The 24,190-nt window shown below is 64.9% G+C and overlaps 3 protein-coding genes across 8 annotated transcripts; 2 read left to right on the forward strand and 1 right to left on the reverse strand.

Moving 5' to 3' along the window:
• Positions 1-1,213: 1,213 nt before the first annotated feature.
• Positions 1,214-14,857, forward strand: PALM (paralemmin). 4 transcript variants are annotated; one of them, XM_037824079.1, is made up of 9 exons: positions 1,214-1,635; positions 3,844-3,895; positions 4,861-4,941; positions 5,121-5,251; positions 6,734-6,884; positions 7,955-7,976; positions 8,821-8,883; positions 10,534-10,662; positions 13,002-14,857. In XM_037824079.1, the coding sequence occupies exons 1-9, from the start codon at positions 1,229-1,231 to the stop codon at positions 13,517-13,519; spliced, it is 1,554 nt and encodes a 517-aa protein (XP_037680007.1). In that variant the 5' UTR covers positions 1,214-1,228; the 3' UTR covers positions 13,520-14,857. The 4 variants fall into 4 exon arrangements, with proteins under 4 accessions (XP_037680007.1, XP_037680008.1, XP_037680009.1 ...); XM_037824080.1 differs by having other exon boundaries at positions 8,824-8,883; XM_037824081.1 differs by lacking the exon at positions 10,534-10,662.
• A 792-nt stretch (positions 14,858-15,649) lies between these two features.
• LOC119525190 (proline-rich receptor-like protein kinase PERK9) lies at positions 15,650-17,415 on the reverse strand. The gene is made up of 4 exons (XM_037823792.1): positions 17,354-17,415; positions 16,648-16,863; positions 16,103-16,390; positions 15,650-15,824 (listed from the first exon to the last, which is right to left on the reverse strand). Exons 1-4 carry the CDS (start codon positions 17,413-17,415, stop codon positions 15,650-15,652), a joined length of 741 nt encoding a protein of 246 aa, XP_037679720.1.
• Positions 16,212-23,280, forward strand: LOC119525351 (mitotic spindle positioning). Of its 3 annotated transcripts, none has more exons than XM_037824016.1 (5): positions 16,212-16,342; positions 19,703-21,260; positions 21,630-21,781; positions 22,725-22,763; positions 23,024-23,280. In XM_037824016.1, exons 2-5 carry the CDS (start codon positions 19,730-19,732, stop codon positions 23,111-23,113), a joined length of 1,812 nt encoding a protein of 603 aa, XP_037679944.1. In that variant the 5' UTR covers positions 16,212-16,342; positions 19,703-19,729; the 3' UTR covers positions 23,114-23,280. The 3 variants fall into 3 exon arrangements, with proteins under 3 accessions (XP_037679944.1, XP_037679943.1, XP_037679942.1); XM_037824015.1 differs by having other exon boundaries at positions 16,262-16,342; positions 19,700-21,260; XM_037824014.1 differs by lacking the exon at positions 16,212-16,342 and adding an exon at positions 17,447-17,630 and having other exon boundaries at positions 19,700-21,260.
• Positions 23,281-24,190: the final 910 nt, after the last annotated feature.

Consider the following 24,190-nt stretch of genomic DNA (forward strand, 5'->3'; position numbering starts at 1 on the left):
ATGGGGGAGGGGCCGCCTGGACTCCCCCCTCCCAGGGTGATCTGCCCCCACCCCAGTCAAGGTCGCCGTCAGCTGTTTCCTTTCAATGAGTGCAGGAATGTTCTGGGCGCTGGGCTCCACGCCCGCCCGGGCGGGACCCCTCACTCCGGCCGAGCTGCCCAGACAGGGACTCTGGCAGGACAGGGGTGACACCCCCATCCCCGTGTCCCGCCCGTCCTGCCCGCTGGGTGACCTTGGGTGGGTTACGTAACTCCCCTGGACCTTTAAAAAATTAAACGCCCCGCCAAGCCCAGGCTCTCCTCGGGTTTGGATTAGCTCATCTGCTGGAGCCGGGATCATCTCACGCGCTCGCAGCCGCTGCCTTCACCAGTCCCCAGCCGCCCACGTCGCCACTTTCCCCAGATTTCTGCTCCAAGCACGTAAAAATAATCGGGGAAGGACAGAACGCCGGCCGCTGGAGGTGGGCACCCGGCGAGGGCGGGCTGGCAGCCACTGCGTGCTGACCGAGCGCCGTGTCCCAGGTCCTGCAGCCGGCCCCAGACCCCCACCCACGGCCCTTCAGCCAAGACCCAGCTCCCCGGTCCCACATCTAAGACCTTTGGTGATCTGGCCTGGGCATCCCGCAGGGAGCTGGGAGATCCAGCAGAGCCTCCCAGCCACCCCCTGCGGGACCTCGGGGAGACCCTATGCTCTGGGGCCCCACTGCAGCTTAGCCATTTAGCAGCTGTGCCTCGGTTTCCCCACTGAGAAATAGGGTAGTAACCCCACGTGGCCCGCAGAAGGGCGGGAGGGTGGAGGCTTGGCGAGTGTGGCGTGCGAGGTCATCGCCCGTCCTGTAAAATGGGGCTGAGCCCAGACACCGGCAGAGGGGCCCTGTCTTATGGCTGTTTGTCAGTCTTGGGGTCACGCTTTGATTTGGTTTTTGGGGTTCTGATGCTGTGCCTTCGCTTGGCCAACTTGGCTGCCTTGAGGCTGAAAGGAGTCCTGACCCTTCCCGGAGGGGACTGGCCCTGGGTGGTCACCCTGGAGACTGGGGGCGGGGCTCGCAGCATCTCCCGCCCCCGGCCCCGAGCTGGGGGGCGGGGAGCACCCCTCGCCCCGCCCCCTCGCCCCGCCCCCTGCGGGCGGCCCCTGAGCCCGGGACGGGAGGCCCCTCGCCCCCCAGCTCGGGGCCGGGGGCGGGAGATGCTGCGAGCCCCGCCTGCACGCGCTGGGCCCCAGCGTTGCCATGGCGATGGCGCGGTTACCAGGGCGACCGCCTCCCGCGGGCCCCGCCATCCATCACCCGCGGCGGCTCAGGCGCCCCCGAGCTGGGGGGCGCGTGGGGGGCACAGCCTGCCCCCTCCTGGGGCCGTGGGGCGGGAGGGAGGAAAGGCTCATGGGGCCTCCTGACCTCGTGCCCTGGCGCCGCCGGAGGGGACAGGCTGCCAGCGGGCACACTGCCGGCCTTGTTGTCGCTGCCCTGCGAGCCACTGAGTCCCTGCGTCTCTGTCCCGCTGGGTCGGGGATGGGGGACCCCGCGTGGCCGTGTGTGCGGGGTCCTGGGAGCTCGGTGACCCCCCTGCTCTGCTGTCCTCCCCAGGTGGGGCCCTGGAGGCCACCGCGGAGCTGGACGGATAAAACCCGTGAGCCAGGGTGGGTTTGAATTCCTGTCTGCCACTTCCTCGCTGTGTGCTTTGGGCAGGTGACCTGCCCTCTCTGGGCCTCGGTTACCAGCCAGGGGATGGGCGTTCCAGGCAGAGGGCACAGCAAGTGCGGAGGCCTGGAGGTTGGGACGAGCTGTCTGCAGGTGGCCGAGACCCAGCGAGCACGGGGGAGAGCAGAGGGTGAGGGTGGAGACGTGGCTGGGCCTGCTGGTGATGGGAGCCAGGGAGGCTTTAAAGCAGGAGATGACAGAGACTGGTTCACGGTTTGAGAAGCTGCCTCTCCCTGGTTGTGGGGTGGAGAGGGGGCTGTCAGGGCCCAGGGGGATGACAGGGGCTGGTGGAGGCCTGGGTGGGGCTGGGGGATGTGGAGTGTGGAGTGACTGGATTTGGGGGTCCCAGGCATCCAGCAGAACTTGGGGATGGCCTCAGTGTGGGGAGTGGGGGACAGTGACCACTTGTGTCACACAGTGTGATGGGAAGCCCCAGAGCGCCGTCTGATGTGGCCTTTCAGGAAGTGATTCTGAGCCAGATCGCTGGATCGAGCCTTTCCTGAACTCCGCCCGCCTAACCCAGCCTCCCCAAGGAGAGAGGAGAAAGGGGAGCTGTGGAGGGTGTGGTCAGGGCTGCTGGGCCCCTGGGAGGCATGGAGAGGAGCAGGTGCTGCCTGCCAGGAAGGGAGTTGGCGGGTGGGGTCACCTGGCAGGGGCGTGGGAGCCGGGCGACCTCACGGATCTCAGCAAGGCCAGGAAACTGGACCTGAGTGGAGCAGGGAGCAGCTGCTCACGCTGAGTGGCTTTGGGCCAGTGTTTGTTCTCTGGCCTCTGTTTCCCCTGCTTGCTGCCGGGGAACATAACCAGAGGGTTTAGAGCTGGAGCGTCGGTGCAGAGGGGGAAACTGAGGCCCACAGGGCTCTGATGCAAGGCCCAAGGGTGCTGGAATGGTGGAGGGACCACAGAAAGGTCTGTAATTTCAGCTCTGTGAAGATAAGGGGCTCGGGGCAGGTGGGGGTAGAATGGGGGGGGCCTGGCTCCCACTGCCCTCAGCCCCCATCGGGCTGGGCCTCTTGCCCATCAGAGCTGTCCAGAGTGGACACCAGGCCCAGGGATTATTGGGAACTTGGGACAGAGAATCATTTTCCCCAGGAGCCCCCCCCCCCGTGCTGTCCAGCAGCCCCAGAAGTGTGAGGCTGTTATTGTGCTCATCGTAGGGAAACCTGAGACCCCACGCAGCCCATCGTTAGACGCCGTCCAGGGGATGACGGCACCTGGGCTAGGGGCAGTGGAGAGATGCTGAGAGGTGGGCAGGGGGAGGGAAGGGAAGTCACAGCCCCCAGCCCCTGTCATGGGAGAACGAGGGACCCTCAGGCAGGGCTGGTGTGGGCTGTAGGAGTGGGCAGGTGGGGTGAGCTGCGGCAGGCACAATGCACTCTGCAGAGGCCGGACCTCCTATCTGCCTCCTGGAGGCCTCAGGACCTCAGCCCTGTGAACCCAAACTTTGAGCCCCTGGTATACCAGCTCTGGGGATGGAGCTAAAGCTAAACCCATGCTGGACTGGCTGAGAGAAGGGGTCTGGGCTCTACCCTGGCCTCACTGCTGCTTTGCTGTGTGTCCTCAGGAAATCCCTGGTCTTCTCTGGGCTGCTGGGCTCCTGGGGGTCTCTGGTGGATGCCAGTGTGAGAAGCACAAGGCCTGAGTCCCAGGGCAGCAGCTGGGAGAGGAGCCACTGGATTGGCTTTGGGAGCCCAAGGTTGGGATCCGAGGCTGGTGGGTCCTGGAACCCCCTTCTCTGGCCTTTGATGCTTGGTGAACTCCTATGCATCCTGCAAAGCCCAGCCTCAATGCCCCTTCCACCCCAAAGTCCTCCCTGCATCACCAGGTGGAGCCTCGCCCCCTCCTGTCCTGAAGCCCTCAGGCCTATCCCTCCCTTGATGCTGCCCTGAGCGGGGGTGGGGAGGTGATGGTGGCAGAAGGGTTTGTTGAATGAATTAGTGAACTAATAAGGCTCATTGGAGAGGGCAGTGCTGCCTCTGAGGGGAGGGAAGGGTCCCAATTTGCAGGAGAGGAAACTGAGACTCGGAGAGGCGAAATGGCTTGCCCATGGCCTCCCGGCTGGGCAGACAAAGCTGGGACTCGAGCCAGGCCTGGCTGCAAGCAGGGGTGGGCGGGTACCGCGGGCTTGACCATGTCCCCCTTCCCAGGGTCCTGGCGGCAGAGGCCACGTCTCAGCAGGAGCGGTTCCAGGCCATCGCGGTGAGTGTCTCCCTGCCCCAGGGACCGGCCGGGGCCTGGGGTCGCAGGGCCCCCCACGTCCACCCTGAGGCCCTGGGTCTGGGTTGGGGTGGGGGGTGCCCGAAGCCGGGTGTGGTGGGTCCTGAGTTGCTGGGATATCGAGTGGCCCGGAGTTCTGTGTCTTATCCCTACAAACTAAAGATAAGAACGTGGACCTGAGGAGGTTTATGGGGTATATTTGTTTCCACAATTAATATTTAAAAAAAGAGCAACCAAGGGGCAGTGGCGTTCAAAAGCAAACACGATCCTGAACGGCGTCTAACGATGGAGGGGAAAAAGGTGCAAGAGGACATTACGGGACACACGAGGAAACGAGTGTGCACAGCCATCTTCTTGCACTTGATAACTGCACCTGAGGGGTCACGTATGAGAATATCCGTGTCCGTAGGAAATGTGCACGGAAGTGTTGTGTGTCCATGAGCGCAAGGTGTGCACCCTGCTGTTGGGGGTTCAGAAAATGGATGGATGGACAGACAGACAGATGGGTGGGTCGGTGGATGGGTAGGATAGGGTGATACAGCAAATGTGGCCAACGTGAAAACAGGGGTCTTGGGGTGCCTGGGGGGGGTGGGGTTTGTATTATGTTTGCAACTCTCCTGTAACTTTGAAATTGTTTCAGAACTTAAAGTTTAAGGGGAATTAAATAAATAAGCACGTAGACCCCTTGGACCCTAGAATGTGAGGCTCTTCACACACCAGCTCCCCCCCACACTGTGTAGATGGGGACCCCGAGATCCAGAGCCCAGGAGGCCCTTCCTTTGGCCCTGGAGCAGAGGGGCTGGTGGTGGGAGCCCCTCGGGGTCTGTGGACCCCAGCCCAGACCTCGTCCCCCAAATGCCGAGGCTGGGGCCAGCGCGACAGGTGGGTTGGAGCCTCGGTGTGGGTTTTGGGGGTGTCTGGGGCCCTGACCGTGTCCCTCCTGCCAGGAGAAGCGGAAAAGGCAGGCGGAGGTGGAGAGTAAGCGGCGGCAGTTGGAGGACGAGCGGCGGCAGCTGCAGCACCTGAAGGTACCGGTGGGCGGCGGGGCCTGGGGACCCCCGGCTCGGTGGGGAGGGGGCGGCGGGGCCCATGGACCCCAGGCCTCAGCCAGCTGTGTGGGGAGGTGCGGGGAGGCAGAGGGGACCCTGAATCGGACACCATGGCCAGCCCCAGCCCTGACCCTGACCCTGACCCTGACCTGACACAGTCCAAGGCCCTGCGGGAGCGCTGGCTGCTGGAGGGGACACCATCCTCCGCGTCGGAGGGGGACGAGGACATGAGACGGCAGATGCAGGAGGACGAGCAGAAGGCGCGGCTGCTGGAGGGCTCCATCTCCAGGTGGGCGCTGAGCTGGGGGCACCGGGCTGCCCCCCGTGGCCTCGGGGCTGGAGGCCGCCCTGTCTCGTTGTCCATGGCCTGGTGCCAGCCCAGCTGGCAGCTCTCCCCGGCTCGGCCCTCGCAGAGGCCGCCGAGGCCCACAGCTGGGCCCGCAGGAAGCCGGGGGACGCGGGAGGGGACAGCGAGTTCCCCAGCCCCGGCCGGGACAAAAGGCTGGGGCTTCCGGCAGCAGGAGCTCAGCGCCTGGGCCGCGGGGTCAGCCCAGAGGGAAGTGACCGAGGGCCTCCCGCTGGCTCCGGAAAGTCTGCTCTGCCCGGGAAGGGGCCTGCATGGTCCCAAGGCCACCGGCCGCCACGCACGGCCCCCGTCGGCCCAGGGGCAGCCCTTGCTCCCAGGCAGGGGGAGGGACGGCTGGACGGGGGGTTCAGGGCAAGGACCCGGGTGCTTTCTGCCCTTGCCTCGGTTTCCCCGTCTGCAAGACAGAGAGGCTGCAGCTCCTTTGCGTGACTTGATTTCAGCAGGCATTAGGCGCCGACGGGTGCGGGGTGGGCCTGCAGAGAGACGGACAATCAGACACAACCAGAGGCACAAGCCGGCAGCAGGGCAGCCCTCGGCAGGGGCTACGTGTGTGCCCCATCTCGGGGCAGACCCCCTGCGCCTCAAAGGGGGACATTTGCCTGCGTTGTCCCGTGTGCCTGGCGCACACCGGGGCTCTCACGGGCCCCCGTCCTCTGTGGGTGGGTGGGACGCAGGAGAGGGGGCTGCCTCCTACAGGAAGCCCTCCTGGCTGACTCTGGCCTCGAGCTGCTTCCTGGAGGGAGGGGCTGGCTCCGGGTCCGGCCTGCCCACCTGGACCCTCCTGTGGGAAGGCTGCAGCCCCAGCGCCCCATCTGTCCTGGGCCTCCGGGGGCCGAGCCGCCTTCAGTGCCCCCGGCCCCTGCCAAAGCCGCAGGCAGCCCACTGCTTGGGCTGGGATTTAATGTCCCGGTTTTGTTTTCGCTGGACTTATTTGTATCGTTATCTTCTAATACTTGGAGGGTGACATGGTTTTTCCAGTTTCACCAGACAAAGTTTCCTGTAAAAATAAACGTATTTAGGTGGAAAAAGGGAGAGTCGGTTTGACGCAGACGGTGAAGCTGACGGTAGCACGGGTGATGAAGGGAGAGGATAGATCCCGGCGTTGCCGCTCATCAGCGGTGTGAATTTGCCTCTCTGGGCCTCGGTTTCCCCAGCTGTAAACCTCACCGGGTTTGTCTGAGTTTCCTGGAGCCGCAGTGACAAATTACCACACATGTGGTGGCTTACAACAGCAGAAAGTTATTCTCTCCCAGTTCTCGAAGATGCTCTCTCTAAACACGCTCTGTGGGGGGTTTGAATTTGGGGGTTTGCTGTTCAGCCGCTGAAGAGCAACTGGGAAACATGGACAGGCTGTGTCGGGCACACAGTAAGCGCTCAATACGTGTGTTCCCCGCCCCGCCCCAGGCTGGAGAAGGAGATTGAGGTGCTGGAGAACGGAGACGCCATCCCCACCACCCCCAAGAAAAACGCAGTCACCCCAAGTCCAGCCCCAGCCCCAGCCCCAAGCCCAGCCAAGGAGGAGCAGAAGGCCCGGGTGGTACTGAATTCACAGCAGGTGAGGAGGCGCCGGAGGGGGCTCCTGGAGACCTGGGGGCCCCCTTGCCCCACCCCGGCCCCTGCTGGCTGGAGCATGACCCCACCCCTTTAGCCTCTTCGTGGCCAAGGGCACTGAGCAGGCCCTAGAGGTGGACGACCATCCCTGCTTGCCCACTGCCTGCTTCTGGGGGGGCAGGAGGAGGTGGACCAGGCCCCCACCTCACCAAGCTCACGTCAGGCGGGCAGACGGACACATATCAGACAGCTGAACACAGGGAGGGTTGGGGCTACGATGGGGCAAGCCCAGGGCGCTGCAGCTCCCCCAGTGGGGCGTCTGGTTCAGGGAAGGCTGTGCAGGCTTCCCAAAGGAGGAGGGTTTTGAGGGTTGAGTAGGAGTTTTCCAGACATGGACTCGAGTTGAGAGGGGGCCTTTTGCTGGAGGCTGGTTGAGTTTGGACTGGGTGTTGGCCCAGGAGACCCAGCGAGGTGCAAACCCGTCCCTGTTCTCATGATGCGCCCATCCTGGGGGACAGACGGACATGCCTGAGGACACCAGCAAGCGACATGCCCAGGGCAGGACCCTGTGGATTGGAGGTCTGGGGAGGAGCTTTCCGTGGGCAGCAAACGGCAGGTCCAAAGGTCCTGAGGGCACAGGGGGCCAGGAGGCTGGGGCGGCGTGGGGGAGGGATGGGGAGGGGTGCACAGGGGCCATCAGGAGGGGTTAGGGCCTTTCTCGAAGAGCCCTCGGGAGCCACGGGGGCCCCTGAACGGGGCAGGGACGGTAGCTGCCTGTGTGTGAGAAAGCGCCTGAGGCAGCCTCTGGGGGTGCCGATGGGAGGGGCGGCTGGATTGGGGATCCTCTGAGGGCCCTGCCCAGGTGGGAGCAGCCAGAGGGAGAGAAGGGGTTGGAGACCACCCTGAAGTTTCTGGGGGCAGAGGGGGAGGGACGAGCAGGTGCATTTGGGGTCGCCGCTCAGCCAGACCGTCCTGCCCGGCAGAGCCCCTTGCTTGCCCCACAGGTGGGGACCTGGGCGGGGGGAGGGAGGCGGGACCCCGGCCCCCCCTGACCTCTCTCCTTCTCTCTTGCAGACCCCGGTGGGCACCCCAAAAGGTACGCTGTGGGCGGGGCGGGGCGCCCTCTGCTGGCCGCGGTGGGGGCTGCAGGGCTCGGGGAGGACACCCCAAAAATAAGCTGTTAATAGACAATAAAAGGGTCTGTTATTGCTGCCGATATTGTTATCACCCAGCCCTGACTTTGAGTCCAGCCCAATGCTGAGTGGCTTTTGTCATTATTTCACTTAATTTGCACGATCTCCCTGGGAAGGCCCCCTGGGACGGGGAGGGGCGTGTCCAGGCCAGCCCGGCCCCGCCCACCACTCCGTCCAGACCAGAAACCAAAGCCGCCAAGTTTGAACTCCGTGACCTATTTCATGCACAGAAAAAATAAATTTGCTCTAGGTAGATACAGGTCCAGGCTTGTTTGCAAACAGGTCCCATCTATGACATATTTCAATGTTTTTAAATGTAAATACGTTTTAAAAATATTATTGTTATTAAATAAATTAATTGCATTTTAAGACGTATATTAAGCATGCCATTTATATATTTAAATGCATAATTTGCATTTAAATCACGGACGAGGTCACCAGCTGGGATTGGAGGCAGGCAGGAGGCGGCCTGAGGCGCTGGGGCCGTATTTGTCACGAGTTAATTATTCATAAGGAGAGAGTTTTCTCGCCTTACTTGCGGGATTAAAAATTAATAGCTAGAGGGAATCCATGCAGCCCTCTCAGGGATTTTGTGCAAATCGTTGGGGCTGAGAGATGAGATGTGGGCTGGGGGCTGTGTTCTGGAGGGTTCCCGATGCATGTGTCTGGGTGTCTGGGGGGGGGGTCTGGGCACGTGGTCGTCTCCCTTCTGACCCCCGTTTCTGCCCCCACCTTCTACCTGCCAAGCAGAGACGCGCGTCTCTAACACCCCGGTGAGGACACCCGAAGGTGCTACGAGGATGAAGGCAGGTGGGTCACGGGGCGGGGCGTGTCCAGTGGGGTGGGGGCGGGGCCACGGCAGACACGCCCCCATGGGGCTTGTCGGGGAGGGGGGCTGCTCTGGCGGGGAGGGGGCTCCGCTTTGGCTTCTTCCTCACGCGCCGGCCTCGCTTGGCGGCTCTGACCCGCTGCCCCTTGCAGCTTCCAGTCACCTCGCCACGCAATCGCTCGCTGGCTTAGTTCCTTCCTCCTCCGCCATCACGTGGGAGTGAGCTCCCCGTCCCCAGAAGTGGCCAAGCTGGGGCCAGGGACTCCTGAGGTCTGAGAGGCAGGGGCGCCGGGGTCGATGCTGACTGTTCTCAAGTCCGGAGGTCAGGGTTCACATTCCTGCTCCCCCACCTCCCTGCAGTGCCGGGGTCTCCCCCCTGCCCTAGGGTGGGGTCGAGGGGCCTCGTGCCTGGGCCTTGGCACCGGGCTCACTTGTTGGGAGCCAGCGCGAAGGGCAGAGCACCGTGGTTTCGCACCATTGTTGTCACTAAGCGAGTCAGGAAGCACGACGGCAGGGCCACCCTGGCATCCAGGACGTGGCGGGAGGGGGAGGCAGGGAGGCCGGGGTTTCCTGCAGAGTCCGGGCGGCTGTTGCTGTGGGCAGCCTTCCCCAGCGTGGGGCTCCCCCGGGCCTCAGTGCCCGCTGGACCAACCCTGGCTGGGACCAAAGCCGACACCCCAGCGTGTCCCCTCAGCGGGGGATCTTGTGCAGTGCACAACCTGCTCAACTGTGTGGGCGGCCCTGGACCCAGACTGGGCCCAGACATCTGGGGTGGGTGCGCTAGAGCGTGCAGGGACTTGGGCTTAACATTCATTCATTCATTCATTCATTCATTCACGTGCTTGCTGAGTGACTGCTGTGTGCCAGGCCCAGGCCCAGGCCCCAGCCCGGGGTGATGTTCTGGCAGCAGCGGCCTGTTCTGCTGGTTTATGGGGAGAAGTGAGGGGTCCTGGCGAGCTGGGTGGTCCACTTAAGTCGGAGGGCTCCGGGGAGGCCTCGTGGAGGAGGTGACAGAGCCCAAAGGAGGGAGGGACCGAGGGATGGCGGCATCTGGGGAGAGGGGGCTGGGGCAGGAGTGGGGTGTGTGTGGGGGGAGACTCTGTCTCTCAGGCACCCCCAGGGAGCGAGGACAGACGGATGGACGGATGGACAGACAGACAGGGTGCGAGCACCTCCCAGCCCCCGTGCTCCCCGTGCACTGCGAGGAGCCTCTCCTGGAGCTGCTGGCGGCCTCCAGGGCAGTTCCTGGGCCTGAGGTCAGCACCCGGGGGGGCAAGGTTAGGAGCCTGGGGTCAAGGTTGGCACCCAGGGGGCCCGAGGCCAGTGGCTGGGGGCAGAGCGGGTGTGAGACGCTGGCTGTCGAGTCACAGCCTGATGGGCCACGGCGCTGACTCTTCAAGAGGGAATCGTCCGTTCCCTGCTGAACCAGACGCCGCTAAATGACGCGGCTGAAGGCGGACGGTCGGGCCGGGGGGAGCGGGCAGGGCCGAGCCCACCGCCCTGAGAGCGAGTCCTGGCCGTGCCGAGCACATGTCCCCGCTGCATGGGCCCCGCACCGCTGGCTGCCCCCTGGCTGGGCGCGGGCGTGGTGGGGGCCCGGCACGCGCGGCGTAACCTGTGCTCTCGCCCAGCCATGTACTCGGTGGAGATCACGGTGGAGAAGGACAGGGCGACTGGGGCAACCCGGGTGCTCTCCAGCACCACCCTGCTCCCCCAGCAGCCGCCCCAGGGCGTCAAGGTCTACGAGGACGAGACCAAAGGTACGACCCCCGCCCTCCGACCCCCGCTCCACCGTGCCCCAGTCACGGCCCGGAGCTCCGATTCCAGGGCTGTGGGGCTGCAGGGAGGTGCCCTGATATCTGGGACACGCGTGTCGTCACCAGGAGGGGGCGGGTGTGCGGCTGGGACGCGCGTGTCGTCACCAGGAGGGGGCGGGTGTGCGGCTGGGACGCGCGTGTCGTCACCAGGAGGGGGCGGGTGTGCGGCTGGGACGCGCGTGTCGTCACAGACGTGGAGGGAGGACGTGTGGGCCCGGATTCCAGGCATGGGGAGGACGTGTCTCCGGGGCTGTCACTGGGGCTGCGCAGTTCAGTTCCCCGACTTGACCTGATGCCCACACCGCTGGCCAGGGCCTCTTCCCCAGCAGCCCCCGTCGGGCGGGAGGCAGTTTGGGTGAAACGCGTGGCCTCATCCTCGGGCCCCCCTCGGCGGTGTGCTGATGGCTGCAGACAAGCCCCGGGGGGCACAGGGGCCTGCGGGAGGTGCGGTGCGATGGGGCTGGGCCGGGGCAGCTTCTCGGAAGAGGGGACGTTGGCACCGAGACCTGCCAGGCACAGAGGACGGCGGGTGGGGACGGGGCACCTGGTGTCCCCCTCGGTGCAAGCAGGGCCCTGGGGTGGGAGCGTCTGCTGGGGGGAGAGCAAGCGGAGCCCCTGGGCCACACACAGGCCGGAGGGAGGCTCCTAGTTGGTTGGGCAGCCGGGGCCGTGGGCATGCGGGGGGCTGAGTGGGGGCAGGGGCGGTGTGCGCAGGGTCTGGCTGGTGCCGAGGACCCCCCCCGGCGGCCGGGAGGGGAAGAGACGGTGCGGGAAACTGGGGAGCCTGGCAGAGCTGGGGGGCCCTGGGCAAAAGCTCCAGAGCTTTTTATTTTCATTTTTTGAGATATAGTTCATGTACCGTAAAATTCACCCTTTAAAGTACAATTCAGTGGCTTTTAGTACAGTCACAGGTTTGCACAGCCGTCACCACTCTCTAACTCTGGAACATTCTCATCACCCCAAGAATGGAGCTGGCATCCCCCGTCGCCGTCCCACAGCCCCTGTCTGCCTCTGTCCCCGCAGCTGTGCCTGTTGGGGACATGTCCTACACGTGGCCTTTTCGGGGTTCACCCACGTGGCAGGTGTCTGATCCTCACCCCCCTGGCCGGGGTCCCGTCGTCTTGCCCAGCCCTCGGGGAGCTGGACCGGCCAGACTGGATTCTGGTTGCTGGGCAACGGGAAGGCGATCTGTTTCCACGGCAGCCGAGGGCTCGGGTTCCTCCGGTGGGGCTGTGGCCTTGGGCACCCAGCTTGGCTCTCCCTGCCCCAGTGCACCCCACCCTCTGGGCCTCCCCGCGTTCGCCACGGGACCTTGGACCCCGGGCACCCTCCCTGGGTGGGGAGCTGAGAGTGACACACTCTCTTGGCCGGAAGCCGGGGACGGGAGCCCTGACCCTTGGCCGGGGAGGAGGCACATCCCTGGGGCTGCCTGTTCTGCCCCCTTGTCCCTTCACTGCCTGGGCAGCTGGGTTTGTGTAGGGTCAGCAGCGTTGCGGCCTGGGGCTGTGGCCCACCTGCAGCTGGGAGCCCTCCCATTGCGGTGAAATCTGGGAGGGACAGGTCCGAGAGACCTAGCAAGGAAAGGTGGAGAGATTGGAAAGTACGTTTCACAAGCTTGGTTGATTGTGCATGTATGTATATACATATATAAAACTCTCCTTGTTTTTTTCAAATACAGGTAGAACATTTTTAGAAAGCAACTGTGCCCCAGTCTGCAAAGCAGGCTGTGACGGCTACTAAAAGACTTACATCCTTAACCACAGTAAAAACACCCTTCTGAATAATTCTTGGGTCAAAGAGACCACTAGATTGGAAATTGTGAACCAGTTCATTTGAAAGAGAACAACCCAATCTCAATTTGGGAGGTATAGCCAAAGCAGAACGCTGAGGAAAATGTGTAGCCTTCAGTTCACTTACCAGAGAGCAAGAAAAATGGGGTGAAAGGAACTAAACTAATTCAAGATCAACCAAATAAATGCAAGGCAGGGAAGGAATCTGAATGTGTGCAAATTCCGTCCATCTTCTCCCTAGGGTGGGTGGTCCCCCTCACGCAGGGGAAAGGGGCCCTGGCCGGCTGCGGGATATGCAAACGGAAGGCTGTGAAAATACAGTTTACGAGCTCCCAGTCTCCCTCGACTTTTCACAAATGCTCTTGTTTCTGGAAAGCCCTCTGTGGCCCCTCGGGCTGCCCCCCTGGGTCGTGACGGTTGGTTCTAAGCGGGTGACTCGGGGGTCCCGCTGCCCGGCCCAGAAGCAGCTCACGTGCGTCTCTCCCCATGCAGTGGTCCATGCCGTGGACGGCGCCCTGGAGAATGGCATCCACCCACTGAGTGCCTCCGAGGTGGACGAGCTCATCCACAAGGCTGACGAGGTCACGCTGGGCGAGGCGGGGGCGGCGGACAGCCGGGGGCCGGCCGGGGAGGCCCCGCGGACCTCACCATTGCGGCGGGAGATCACCGGCGTGCAGGCCGAGCCAGGCGAGGCCACGGCGGGCCCCCCCGGTGTCCAGCCCGGCCAGGAGCCCCCCGTCACCATGACCTTCATGGGGTACCGGGACGTGGAGGATGAGGCCGAGACCAAGAAGGTCCTGGGGCTCCAGGACACCATCACGGCGGAGCTGGTGGTCATCGAGGACGCGGCCGAGGCCAAGGAGCCGGCACCGCCCAACGGCAGCGCCCCCGAGCCCCCCGCCGCCCCGGGCTCCGAGGAGGAGGCGCAGGCAGGGCCTGAGCCCCCCACCAGCGACCCCCAGGACCTCGACATGAAGAAACACCGCTGTAAATGCTGCTCAGTCATGTGACCCGGCGCGGCCCCCCGCCCCGGCCCCCACCCTCCGTGCACTGACACCCACCGACACCCCACCTTCCACCTGCAGCCCCTCGGGCCCCGGGCCACACGGAGCTACCACGTCCTCCTGGTTTTCCTTGATTGGAAAGAGAGGGACGGGCTCCCCGCCCCACAGCACCCCGACAGATGGACAGACCCGCTTTTCCTGAGATGAGGGACCCCCACGTCACGGCTCCACCCGCCACCCGGGCTGAGAGGAGCGGCCGCCCGGCGGGGACCCCGGCACGGAGGGCCCCGGAGGCCCTGGGAGTGGGGCCTGCGGCGTTCCCTAGCCAAGGCGCTGGCGTCTCCATCTCGGGGCTCGGGGCGAGGCTGTGCCCCTTTGGGAGCCTCGACTGCAGACCTGGGGCTCATGGCCTTGGGACGGGGGCCAGGCCCCCTGGGCACCCCCAGCCTGCTGTGCCCGTCCCCCCACACTGCCCTGGGGCCTGGCCAGGGGACGGTGGAGCCCGGGCATGGGGGCCCCGGTGACATGCCCCCCCCCCCACTCTGGAGGGGTCTGTGGCCCCTTCCCTGCTTCTGCAATGGGACGGGCTGGGGGTATCTGAGGTGCCCGCCGTGAGCCACTTTGTATCTGAGCTCCCGCCCCCACTGGGCCCTCCTCCCTCCGGGTGCTAACTTGGGGATCCCAGGGGGCCGCTCCCCTGGCCTCTTCTCCAACCTTTTGGGCCAGGGTCCTGGGTCCCCCACCTGACCACACCCCAGAGACCAGGCCCTGCTGGGCTGGGAGCCTTTCTGAGTAGTGGGTCATGGGGTGCTTGGCCTGGGAAGGGGGTTCCCCTGGGTCAGAGCAGGGGACCCACCATTTGCCACCAGGCTGGAGCGAGCCTGCCCCTCTCTCATGGGGGCAGACGTGCACACGTCCCACTAGTTGCAGCCACACTCGTTGCCAGAGGCGCATTCATGCACGTTCTCGCCCATGCTGGCTCTGGTGGCCAGGCTCCATCCTGGCCCCTTCCCTGGGGCCCCAGCTTGGTGCCCAGTGCCGAGGCCACCTCTGGGTCCAGGGGCCACCCCCAGCCCAGCAGGGTGGGTATGGGGGCCTCTCTGACCCGAGCTGGGTCCCGGTCTCAGCTCTGCACCCTCGGTGGCTGGAGGAGAGGCTGACTTGCAGGGGTGACCCTTGCCAGTGGCTGTGGCCCCCTCCTCTCCCTCCCCACGTCTGCCCGAGCCCCTTGAGCTGTGAGCCTCTGCTGAAGTGCCCTTGCCGCCCCCTCTCTGCTTTCCATGTGTGACGAGGCCCCAATGATCTTGATTTTCCCAGAGAAGCCAATAAACAGTGTGAACAGCCCGGTTCCTGCGTTCTTGGGTTCCCCCCAGGCGGGGCGGGCGCGGCCAGGCGGAGGTGGGGCCGGCCCCGGGCAGCCCGGCATAAAAGGCAGCAGGGCTCAGGGAGCGGCTCCCCCGCCTGCCGCCCGCTCACCCACACCTGTGCCCACCTGAGCAGCTCCCAGACAGGTAAGGCCCAGGTGGGCAGCTGCTGTTTCCCATGGAGCCTGGGGTTCTGCGTCAACCCTGCCCCATCCTGTCACTGCGCAGCTGCCCTTGTGGGGTTCATAGTCCCCAGAGGGAAGTGGAGGAGCCCACAGACACCCCCAAGTTCCGCAAAGAAACCAGGACCTCGGAAGTGGGTGGGGGGTCGGGAGGACGTTCCTGAGGGGGAGGCTCCCCCATTCCTGTCGCACTGTGTGACCTTGAAGTTGCTCCTCCAGGCCTCAGTTTCCCCACCTATAAAATGGGCTTGATGAACCCTGTGTGGGAGGTTAGTGGGTCCTTGTCCACAAGGCACCCCAAGTAAGGGCTGACTGGCCAGTCCCTGCCCTTTTCGGGCCTCAGTTTCCCCATCCAGGCAGCAGGTGGTGAGGATGGTGGAGAGCGTGAGACAGGGAGCTGTGGTGTAGATCCCAGCACAGGGTTTAAGTTTCTTGTGCCTCAGCTTCTGTATCTGCAAAGTGGGGGCCAAGGTCCTTGAGGGGCTGTCAGGAGGAGCCGGTGACCCCAGTCTTTAGCACCCTGGCGTATTTAGGTACTCAAGCTGTTACTCTGAGCTGGGCCCTTTATCCAAATCTGTCCCCAAGTCCCCCTACCCTGGGCTGACTCGGGGCTGGGGGCCCAATCGATGGAAGAAGAGACTAAGGTTCAGAGCGGCCCTATGGCCAGCCAGGGGATGGCAGAACTGAGCCCGGCCTGGGGGACAGGAGCCCAAGCCCACAGGCCAAGAGGCAGCAAGGCCGCACACCGTCTCGGCCTCGGTGTCCCTATGTGTCGGGGCACTGGGCCTCGCTGGCCATGCCAACATTTACCGGCCCGGCCGATGTGTGTGAAACTCTCCCCACAGCCCTGAGGAAAGCCGCTCTGTGATGTCCCCATCTCACAGAGGAGGAAACCGAGGCGCAAGGAAGGGAAGTGAGATTAGAACCCAGGCCCGGCTGCCCGGCTGGGGATTGTAAAAAGGGGCTGCCTGGGGGTGTGGCCCGGGGGGCTCGGGTGAGGGACCCTGAGCAGGGCTCCCCGCTCCGGGCCTCGCCTTCCCCACCCAGCGGGGGCAGCTCCTGTGGGGAGGTCCCGGGTGCGGTGCCGCCCTCCGCCGGCCTGGGTGTCGTCTTTCCCGTCGCCCCTGGACTTTGCTTCCCGGCCCAGGCGGGGTGGGGACAGGGCACCTCTCTGGGCGGCGCCCCATTCCCTGGCAACCGGCGGGCAGGGCGGGCCCGGGTGTCTTGCGGGCAGCACAGGAGCCAGAGCCGCGGTCGGAGGTCGCTGGGCCGGGAGGCGACAGGTGAGGCTGGGGGTCGGGGCCGCGGGGGGCTCCCGTGTGGGGTGGGGTCTGCGTGCGGCATGGGGGGGCTCGTGTGCCACTGGGCACCGCCTGCTCACCTTCAGGGACACTCGGGGTGCAGGTGGGGCACCCCACCCCCACCCCCTGCCCCTCTAGACCCCCCAGGGTCTCGGGCTGGTGGCCTCTCGCGCTGCACCCCAGAGACGTTGAGGCTGTAGGGGCCGTGTGCACCCCACCTGCCCCCACCCGTCCCTGGGGCCCCCCAGGCTGCAGGGACCCTGGCTCCCAGAGCCCTGAGCTCCGACCTGCCGGGAGGAGGGGCCTGACCATTGTCCCTGTGGCCAGAGGACAGAGGGGGCTCCCCTTTGGGTCTGGGAACTCTGGAAGTTTCTGAGGGGACGCTTGTCAGTGGCAGCCACCCCGGGCCTTTGCTGGAGAGCGGGATCTCGGGGCCCAGGAGCAGGTGTGGGCAGAGTCCAGGTAGCGGCTGCAGCACGGGGTGCGGGGGCTCAGCCTGGGTCCTGGGGGTGGGGTGGGGGGCAGAGGCACCACCTGGGAGGTCAGGGGTCAGGGTGGGCCTTCCCCTGGGGTGCCAGGGGAAGGGGGTGCTCAGCCCAGGATTTCAGTGTCTCGAGGCACTGGGGGCTTTGCCTGGCCAGAGGCCTGGAGGGAACCCCAGGAGCCCCTCCCTGCTGTGGGACCTGTTTCTGAGCCTCGGGGCCCTCCGGGAGGCCTTTGCCTCGCAGGCAAGAGGCCAGTTTGGGTAATAAGGAAGGAAGTGACTGGCACTAAGGGCCATAAACCCCACTTCAGTCTGGTAGGGACAAGGGTGCAGGGTGGGGCTGCGGAGAAGCAATCCAGGGAGACTCCCTGGAGGAGGCGGCTCAGCCGTCAGGCCCTGCTGCTCTGCCACTCGCTGTGCGACCTCGGGTGAGTGGCTTCCCCTCTCTGGGCCTCGGTTCCCTCCACCATAAACGGGACGAACGTGGGCCCCTCCTCCCAGGTTCCCACGGGGACTCGACAAGCTGCGGGTGTGGGGCACAGCCAGGGGGGCAATATGAGGAGGGGGTCATTGTCGCTGCTCCTTGGCTCAGAGCCGCGATTTCCTCCTTGGGGTTCTCTAGGGCCGGTTCCACAGATGGGGAGACTGAGGCTCTGGAGGGGGGTGCCCACCCTGGGGGCACCGAATGGGATTGCCCCCCAGGACAGCTTGCCGGGTGTGGGCAGCCCCCGAGGCAGCTGCCTGAGGCTATTGTCCCGAGGTGGGGCTGGCAGCCCTGCGGCCTCGGTGAGTCACCCCAGGGGGTGGGGGTGTCCCCAGCCTTGCCCCGCCCCTGCCGGGCACCCTTCGCCTCCATTGCCCTCTTCCCCGAGTTCCCGTCCGTGTGAGTCATGAGTCTGCCAAGTAAGTGGCAAGAATTCCGCCGTCACTTCCGCTGCACCTGCCCGGGAGCCCCAGGCCGGGGACGGAGCAAGACCACTCAGTGCTGGGGCCAGAGGGTGGGGTCGGGGCTGGAGGGGCAGGAGCCGATCCCCGCGTCCTGGGCCCTGGGACAAGGCCAGAGACCACGCCTTGCTCACCGTCTCTATGAAGCACCTGCTGTATACTGGGCTCGGGGCTGCAGAAGGGGCGTGCGCCTGGGGCTGGTGGTTGCAGGCGGGAGACGACAGGGCCTTGAATAAACTCGGCCGATCCTCCCACCAGGGCCTGGGGTTTGTTCCTGTCCCTTCGGGACAAAGACTCAGCCTGGGCAGGCCCGGGTCCCTGCTGGGGATTACTACCCAAGCTTGCTTGTTTCCAGAAAGCGTTTCCTTCTTCTTGGTTTTTAATATTTGGTGCATACAAAAGATCGCCTGACACAGGCAGGATGGTGGCAACACTGCCCCCACGGTGGATTTGCCATGGTTGTGGCTGCTCCCACGTCAAGCAGGAGCTCCACCTTCCTTCAGAGAACAAATGCATTTGGCTTTCGGGAGCGAGTTGGTGTAGTGGCTCCGGTGGCATTACGGGCTGAGGCCAGGGCTACCAGGGGAGCTGGGGAGGGTCCTCGGGCAGGTCCCCCTTTCTTCGGCTGCACAAAGTTGACGTCTCAACACTCAGAGGCTTGGCGATGGCCATGTCTGCCGGAGATGCTGGGGACCCTGGGGCCAGAGGAGCAGCGACGGGGGAGCTCGAGGCACAGAGCTGCAGGGGTAGGGACTGGGCCTTGGGTACCCAGCCAGGGGCCACCCAGGTGTGAGCCAGCATGTGACCTTCCAGAAGGTTCCTGGAAGCAGTGCCTGGAAGGAACCTGGACACCTGGGGGAAAGGCTGGGCCCTCCAGGGACACTGGGTCAGGGTGTTGTCCGGGGCCCCGCCTGGGCCCAGAAAAGCCAGGTCCAAGCCGTTCCCCGGCACACCCTGGCCTTACGGCGCCGCGGCAGGGGATTGTCTGGGATGGGACACAGCATCCCAGTGGGCAGGGACGGAGCCAGGATGTGGGGCTGGGAAACGAGTTTCTGCCTGTCCCTACTCCTCTCTGGGCCCTGTGATCCCACTTGTCACCTCTCAGCAAGGAGGGGCCGACTGGGCCGTTCCATAAAGTTGGACAAAAAATTAGTGAAGGAGCCTCGGCATGAATGGAAGACAGAAAGGGCTTCATGTCCTGGGAGAGAGGCAGACAAATGTGCGGGGTGAGGGGGCGTTGAGGAGGCTTTCGGGGGAGGTGGCATTTGATGTGGCTCAGTGTGACAGATGCAGAGCTTTTGGGGGGTGAGTGGGCAGGGGTGCCTTGAATTCACTGAGCTGCAACCCTCAGCCACACCACCCAAACAGACGTATAAGTGCATGTTGTTGGGGTGGCAGCAGGGAAGTGCAGGGATTCAGGCACAGATCGATCCAGGAGCTCAATGGAGATGGGCTTGCTCTCGAGTGAGCTGTCTCCAGGAGCCAGAACATATGCCCCCCAGCAGTTCTCCGCCTCTCGCACTAGTCTAACGACCTCAGCGGAAAAGGGTGCAGTGGTCCTCGTTAATTCCAAAGCCCCAGGATTTTATGGCAACGGCCAGGCTGGGTAACTTACCTGTCCCTGAACCAGAGAGGCCAGAGGGTGCAATGCTCTGATTGGCCAGGATGAGTCATGTGTCCATCTCCAAGCCAATCACAGAGACCAGATGGTGGGATATTCTGATTGGCCAGGCTGGGTGGGTCTCTGAGCCAATCACAGAGGACAGATGGTGGGATGCTCTGATTGGCCAGGCTGGGAAGGTCTCTGAGCCAATCACAAAGCTGCTCCTCCAGGATTTTCCCCTTGGAGGACTGGAAATTGTCCCTTTCCCTAAAGCCCATGACCTGGTCATTTCCTCCTCCTCCCTCAGCAGGACTCGGCCAGCCAAGACCCCCAGGAGATGGACCGAGTGACCAGGTACCCCATCTTCAGCATCCCCTACTCGCCCCGGGTGGCCGGCCTGGCGCTCGATGGGGACACCAGCTACACGATCAAGCTGGTGGGCGTGGGGCCTGAGGAGCCCGGCTGGGGCCGAGCAGAGCCACCGGCATGGCCTGAGGCCCTGCTGGACACAGCGAGACCTGGGCCGCCATCCCCGCGGTGGCCCCGCTCGGACGACGCCGAGGAGGACATGGAGGCTGACCACCTGGACACGGCGCTCGCCTTCCCCAGGAGGCCCTGGGACCTGGAGCAGGAGCGCTGGGTGCTCAGGAGGGGCAAAACAGTGGCCAGGCTCCAGGGCACCCTTGACCTCCCGGACGGGGCCCCCAGCCAGCCCCGGTCCTCGTCCCCAGAGGAGAGCGCGGTGGACACGGGGCAAATCAACTTCCTGGCGGCCAGGCAGCAGTTCCTGAGTCTGGAACAGGCCAACGCGGGGACCCCTGGGAAAGGCCCAGGCAGGGTGGCCCCGGGGTGGACCCCACTGACGGTCAACCAGGACCCGCGGGCCTCTGCCAGGCTCTGCCGGGCCAACGGGCACACAGTCCCCGAGCAGCCCCCCACAAGGGACGAGAAGAGGGTCCAAGGCCGGGGGTCCCCGGAGCCCCCAGCAGAGACGCCCATCGAGCGGGAGATCCGCCTGGCCCAGGAGCGCGAGGCGGCCCTGCGGGCGCAGCGGGGCCTGCAGCAGGTGCCTGGGCCCCAGGAGCTGGTGCAGGTGCCCACCCGGCCGCTGCTAGCCCGGGGGAGCCTGAGCGAGGCCTCACGTCCAGAGCGGGGCGGCCTGTCGCTGTACGTGCAGCGGGACGTGGCACAGTGGACGCAGCGTGAGCAGGACCACAGGCAGGAGGGCCTGCGGCTGGGCCGGCCGTCCACCCCCGACGCGCCCCCCGGGGGACCCAGGAGGACCCTCAGCTCGGACGCCCTCCTGGGCCCCGAAGCCCCAGCCCCCGAGGCCAGGAAGGTGCGGCGCATCCCGCCCGACGCTTACCTGCCCTATTTGAATCCTGGGGGCCCCCCGCTGGAGTTCCCGGCCTTCGGCGTCCACGGCAAGCCCGGCGGCCAGTCTGCGGACGAGGCCAGGGCTGCGGCCTCTGCCAAGGCCACAGGGTCTCGGAGGCCTGTCTCGGAACCCTCCGGAAAGCCCTTGGAGGCCCCACGAGGGTCCCAGGAGCCCCTCGGGGGGCCGCAACGAGCCAACGGGGGTGTCGTGCGACGGGAATACTTCTGCCTGCGTCCCCTGTGCTTCCGAGTCCCGGACGAGCCCCGAAAGGCCGAGGCCCCCCAGGTCCGGGGCTGGGAGGTGGCGGGCACCCCGGGGCGGCAGCTGCAGAAGACACCGTCGTCCGAGCTGCTGGAGCGGGAGGTGGAGAGTGTCCTGCGGCGGGAGCGCGAGGTGGCCGAGGAGCGGCGCAGCGTCCTCTTCCCCGAGGTTTTCCCCGACGCGGCCGAGGGTGGTGGCCGGACCTCTCGGAGCTCGTCTGCAGCGTCCGGTGAGGGGACCTGGGGACGGCAGGGGGCTGGGGGTCTCCCGCTGGCCACCTACTGCCCAGCTGCCGGTCAGTCCGCTCAAGATGAAGGTTTGGGGGGGACGCATCGCCCTCACCTTGCGGTGTCTGCTTTAGGGACTTGGGTGCCGTGTCCTCTCAGTCATCGCTGCTGTCATCAGCGTCCCCGTGGGCCACCTGCAGCACTTCCCACCTCGAATGCTCCACAGGTCCTGCAGACTCACTGGGTGGTCTGTCCGTCTGTCCGTTCATTTCCCAACCGGCTGTACGGCCTGACATGTCACCCAGCCCTGTGATGGGCCCTGGGCTGGGGCCCTCCCTGACGCCCCCTCTTTCCGCTGCCCCCCGACCCAGGCATCACGGGCAGCTACTCGGTGTCCGAGTCACCCTCCTTCTCCCCCGTCCGCCTGCACTCGGACCTGGTGTGGACGGTGGCGGCTGAGCCCGAGGCCCCGGGGTCCCCACCAGGGGACGGTCCCTGGCACCAAAAGAGGAAGGACCTGCAGGTGAGTCCAGCCCTGGGCACAGCCCCTTCCCCAGGCGGCAGTGGGGGCCTGGGTTCAAGTCCCGCCTCCACACCACCCTGTGGCAGCCGTGCCTCAGTTTACCCCATGGTAAGGTGCAGAGTGGGGCAATGGGGCGCCTGCTCTCGGAGGCCCTGTTGGCCCGGGCTGCTGCCTGGAGAAGTCCATGGCGGTTACCATCGTCTGTGATTTTGATGTGCTGACAACTGTCATTGTTATTTATTTGTCACCCACCCCCTGCATGTGGGAAGTGCCCAGGGCTTTCTCTGCATCCTGCCTTAGCAGGAAGCCTTGGCACCCCCATTTTACAGAAGAGGAAACCGGGGTAACCCAAGGTGGAGTCTCCCATGCCCAGGGTCACACAGCCCCTGAGCTCCTGAGCCAGAACTCGAACCTGGGCCCGATCCCAAACCCCACGTCGGTAGCCACGAGGCCACACGCCTCCTTAGATGGGGCATCGGGAAGCGATGGAGAATAATTCGAACCCCAGCCTTGCCCACCTGGTGCTCGCAGCCCGGCCGAGGAGGTGGGCGTCAGACAAGGACAGCGAGGCCCAGGGATCCAGGCCCAGGCTGGCGCCCAACACCCGGGTTCGAGTCCCAGCCCCGCCACATGCCGTGTGAGGGCTTGGGCAGGTCACTGCCCCTCTCTGACCCTCTGTCTCTTCTTGTGTGAAATAGTCATGATGATAAGAGCTGCACATCTTGGCCACAGAAGAGCTCGTAAATGCCAACTGTCTTTGTTATGATTAAGTCGAGATGAAATAATTTGCCAGTGAGGACAGAGGCTGCATCAAGGGGGCAGCGTGATGGGTAGCTTTGAGTGTGGTCCTCCAGGGGCACTCGGGAGACCATGGTGGCAGGGGACACCTTCCTTTCTTCCCCACGTGGGGACAAAGTTGGCTGACACGTTTTCCTTCCCGCAGTATGCCGGCCTGGACCCCTTAGACTTCGTCAACCTGGAGGTGAGTGGGCTCCAGGATTCATCCGAGAGTGGGGGGAGCCGGGCCCTTGGTCGATTTCCGGAGCACTGGCAGCCTTCCCCGAGCGCAGTCCGAGCTCCGGAAACGGGCATCTGCCCTGCCTTGGGGCTCAGCGGCTCCTTGGCCACATCACTAGAGGTAGAGGCCCGAGACCGAGGAGGGGACACCCCTGCTCCCCTCTGTCAGTGCCAGGGGTGCGCCCAGGAGCTTAGACCCCACAGGGACCCCTGCCTGCTCTCCAGGTCCTGGAAGCCACGCGGGTGACACGCCACAGGAGCGCCCTGGCCGAGCGCTGGGAAGCGGGCATCTACGGCAGCGAGGATGAAGACTGAGCCGGGCACCCACCCCTGCCCACCCTCCGTGGGAGCCCCCCACGGCCCAAGAGCCCAAATCACAGCCTGCCACGCCTGAGGGTTTTGGACTCAAGGATTCTTTTCCCACTTTTATTTTCCTGAAAAAATTTCTGTCTTTTGGGTCTAAAGCTGTGGGTGAAACTGGACCCCTGTCGATTTTTCTACTTGTACGACTTGGCCCACTGCTCTGGGGCCCGAGATGGAAGGCCGCCCGCTTCCCGGCCCCCAAGGTGATCGTCCTTGCAGCTCTGGGGGTGCAGGGGCTGGGGGAGGAGGCCCAGGCCACCCTGGGGGCTTCCGGCCGGAGGAAGGGGCCAGGGACCCTGAGTCTGAGGAGTGTCCTGGGGCCTCCGTGCAGCCCCCAGACCCCTCTCCCTGGTGCATCCAGCACTGCTCTGTGGTCCGCGGGGTCCGAAGGGATGGTCCCCGAGCCCCAACTGTCAGGGAAAACGCCTCGGAAGGGTCTCTCCGCCCTGTGTCCGTGGAGGAAACCCAGATGAGCTGCTGCCTCCGTGCCCGGGTGCAGACGCCAGGCCCTGAGCCGCCCCCTCCGTCTGATTTTTTGCGGTGCCCTCGCCATCCCTGAGCTGTTTGCTCCCCCAGCCCCCCAGGTTCACATCAGGCCCCAAATTGGCAGCTGCAGGAGGCCTGGGTCAGTGCTTGTTGAGTGACTAAATGAGCGAATCGAGGCAGTGTGTGGCCCCAGGCCCGACTGCCCCCAAGCCCCTCCTTGTTTCACCAGCCCTTCGTCATCCCCGCGGTGTCCCCCCCGTCCGGCGGCCGGGCCGTGGCAGGAGTCGCCTAGTGGGCACCGCGTGTATACCAGGCCATGCCCGGGAGGTGGGACCAGGCTGTCCTGCTGCCACTGGGGGCCTTGGAGGCAGCTGACCATCCCTGCCTCAGTTTCCCTCTGCACAGGGGCATGATGATGGGACCCGCCTCCGGGAGGGGTCAGGGGTGAACCTGTGAAAAGCTCTCACAGGGGCAGTGACGACCACTTAGCGCTGCAGGCAGGGGCTGTGGCCTCAGATCCCCAGCTGGCCTCGGGGGGCTAAT

Source organism: Choloepus didactylus (genome assembly GCF_015220235.1).
Source record: "Choloepus didactylus isolate mChoDid1 chromosome 25 unlocalized genomic scaffold, mChoDid1.pri SUPER_25_unloc1, whole genome shotgun sequence".
Classification (NCBI taxonomy): domain Eukaryota; kingdom Metazoa; phylum Chordata; class Mammalia; order Pilosa; family Megalonychidae; genus Choloepus; species Choloepus didactylus.